Below are 2588 nucleotides of genomic sequence, written 5' to 3' on the forward strand. Positions count from 1 at the left end.
ATAGGAGGGGGGCGGGGGTCCAAAAATCGTTCACTAGGACGGACCCAAAATGTATTTGATTTAGAACTATTTTATTTTTCTATAGTTTTTCTCCAACTTTTGAACAAAAGTTTGACACTATTGAATCCCTGATATTTACATTGCAATCCTAGGGATGCAATCTATTTGATAACGAATTTTTCTGCCAAGATGTTGCGGTTTTACAACTTCGAAAACTTGAATTAGATTTTATTTCTGAACTCAAAAACATGTTCTACAAACTTAATAGATTTTACAGTTTATTTACCATAAAAAAGGTTGATTTTTATGTAAATTCGAATGTAATATTTTGTTTGGGTATAATGGATGCTTGGATCTGTAATTATTTTTTTTTATTATATTTTTATTTGTAAACTTTTACTATTTAATTTAATTATTGATATATCTTTATACATAATATTTTGTATGATGATATTCATTCTGTAAAATAGTTTTTACATTTAAAAACTTTTCAATTTGGTTAATTTGACTTGTCTTCTCTTTTTCAGTTCTTTGCCTTCCTTGTGGCTATTTTCATTGCTGAGATTTGTGCCGGTGTATTTATCTACTTTCAAAAGGAAACTCTGGAATCTTTGATAGGTAGGAATCAAGGAGTATGGAATAGAAGGGAGATGCAACTGACGCGGTCCGCTCTACCATAAGATCATACAAGCTTTGCAGACGGTACTCCTTTTGTATAAGAAATATTCAGAATAGGTTATTGTATACGCGGTAATTGTACATCAGACAAATATTTCTTATTCATTTGAAGTACCGGCTGAAAAGCATGTATAATCATATGGTAGGGCGGGCTGCGTCAGTTGTATCTCCCTTCTATTCCAATCTCCGGCCTTGGTAGGAATCTGTCTGTTCCTTGTTCCTTGTAAATGTAAATATATGCAGTAACCAATGCAAATATGTATTATTATAAGCATAGTTTTTACTTGCCCATTGCTAAACAACATAAATGAGTTTGGGTGAAATGTTCTCCGGGAATTTTCCAAAGGAATTGAGTCTTTGCCACAAACTCAAATTTTCTAATTCCTATGACTTTGCAACCTGATGGTTGATTAGTTCCGCAATTTAGATTTTATCCAGTATTAAATAAGGTCTTCGAAATATAATTTCAAAAAGAAATTTTTCTCCCGTTAAGAAACTTTTATTATTTCTCAAAATACCAAAGAGCACAGATCGAATGGAGCAATATATGTACGTACAGTGTACAATATTTATGTTTAGAGAAGAGCGTAGAGGAAACTGTACTGCAGAAGTACATGTACAACTCCAGTAGTGCCAGTGTACATACCTTTGATAAAGTACAAGAGGAGGTACAATCCAATCATTTATAGATTTACACCGGTATCCTTTAAACCTTTGATCAAGGATGAATGGTATACCGGTTGTGAATCAGACATGCCATTTTTTTTAATTAAAGGGTTTACAATTCTGATAAGGGACTAGTGCGTGAAATCAGCGTTTATAAGAAACTAAGAATTATAAATTTGTTTTGTTTCAGCATTAAACTTTTACCAAACTTTTACAAATTAAGATGGGTTGCTGTGGATCCAAGGGACCAAAGGACTGGGCTAGATCTGTCTTTAATAATCCTGAATCACGTGACCGTGAGATTGGTGTTATTGTCAGCAATCAGAAGTACAATATACCGAGATCATGCTGCAGGTACAGATTGTCGATTATCGTACGTTAGTCAGGGGTGTATATTTTTCAGATAACTATTGATGATTACGGGAATGAAAAGTGTTTTCATACTTTTTGATACTTTTTATCCAATATTTCATTTATTTCTTCCTTAAAATCATTTATTTTGTCCAATTCAGCGAATTAAACCTAAAAAATTATTCCTTTCTTCGTAATCAAATTTACGATCTGGGAAAAAAATTATTTTCTGAAAAGGAGGGGGGAGTGATTTTTCGAGAAAATATACACCCCTGTCGTGTTTGATTGATTGATTAATTGATTGAAATTACGAGATTAATTGATTGCATTAACAGAATCATCCGGTAATTATTTACATTATCAAAAAAACTTAAAAAGAATTTAGAATAATATGTTTTCCAAGTTGGCTGTCTTAAATACTTTTTACTGTTAAGTTTAGTGTATCTTTCAAATAAATCAAATTCAGATTGTGCAAATGTGTACACTAAATATGGACGCCGTTCGGCAAATAATAAAAGTTTAAACTTTAACATTTTAACTAATTTCCATTGATTGATTAAATGGTTGGTTGATTGGTTTTGATAAATTGATTGTGCATGAATTCAATGTCGACGTTTAATATTATTTCACCCTCCACTAAGCATTCGGTCGGCCTCGTACTGTACACAACTTCTGAGATTTATTTTGTACCGTCATGACATTTGACACAAAAACTTTGTACCGGCACGACTTTCATTACTAAACTTAGGTACAGGTGACAACAACTTTCTCAGCATACAATTAGTCTAGTACTCCTAGTACTCGATTTGAAACTAAGTATATCTTATATCATTATAACCTCTCTTTAAGTTAAATAATGAAAACCATTATAGTAGTTTCATGCAAAACGCTTT

At 32.1% G+C, this 2588-nt stretch overlaps 1 protein-coding gene across 1 annotated transcript; it reads left to right on the forward strand.

Annotated features, from left to right (window-relative positions):
* The first annotated feature begins 334 nt into the window (after positions 1–334).
* On the forward strand, positions 335–1738 carry LOC111708264 (CD151 antigen). The gene is made up of 4 exons (XM_023481589.1): positions 335–357; positions 528–618; positions 1258–1346; positions 1568–1738. The coding sequence occupies exons 1-4, from the start codon at positions 346–348 to the stop codon at positions 1724–1726; spliced, it is 351 nt and encodes a 116-aa protein (XP_023337357.1). The 5' UTR covers positions 335–345; the 3' UTR covers positions 1727–1738.
* Positions 1739–2588: the final 850 nt, after the last annotated feature.

The sequence above is a fragment of the Eurytemora carolleeae genome, unplaced genomic scaffold (genome assembly GCF_000591075.1).
Source record: "Eurytemora carolleeae unplaced genomic scaffold, Eaff_2.0 scaffold868, whole genome shotgun sequence".
NCBI classification, from domain to species: domain Eukaryota; kingdom Metazoa; phylum Arthropoda; class Copepoda; order Calanoida; family Temoridae; genus Eurytemora; species Eurytemora carolleeae.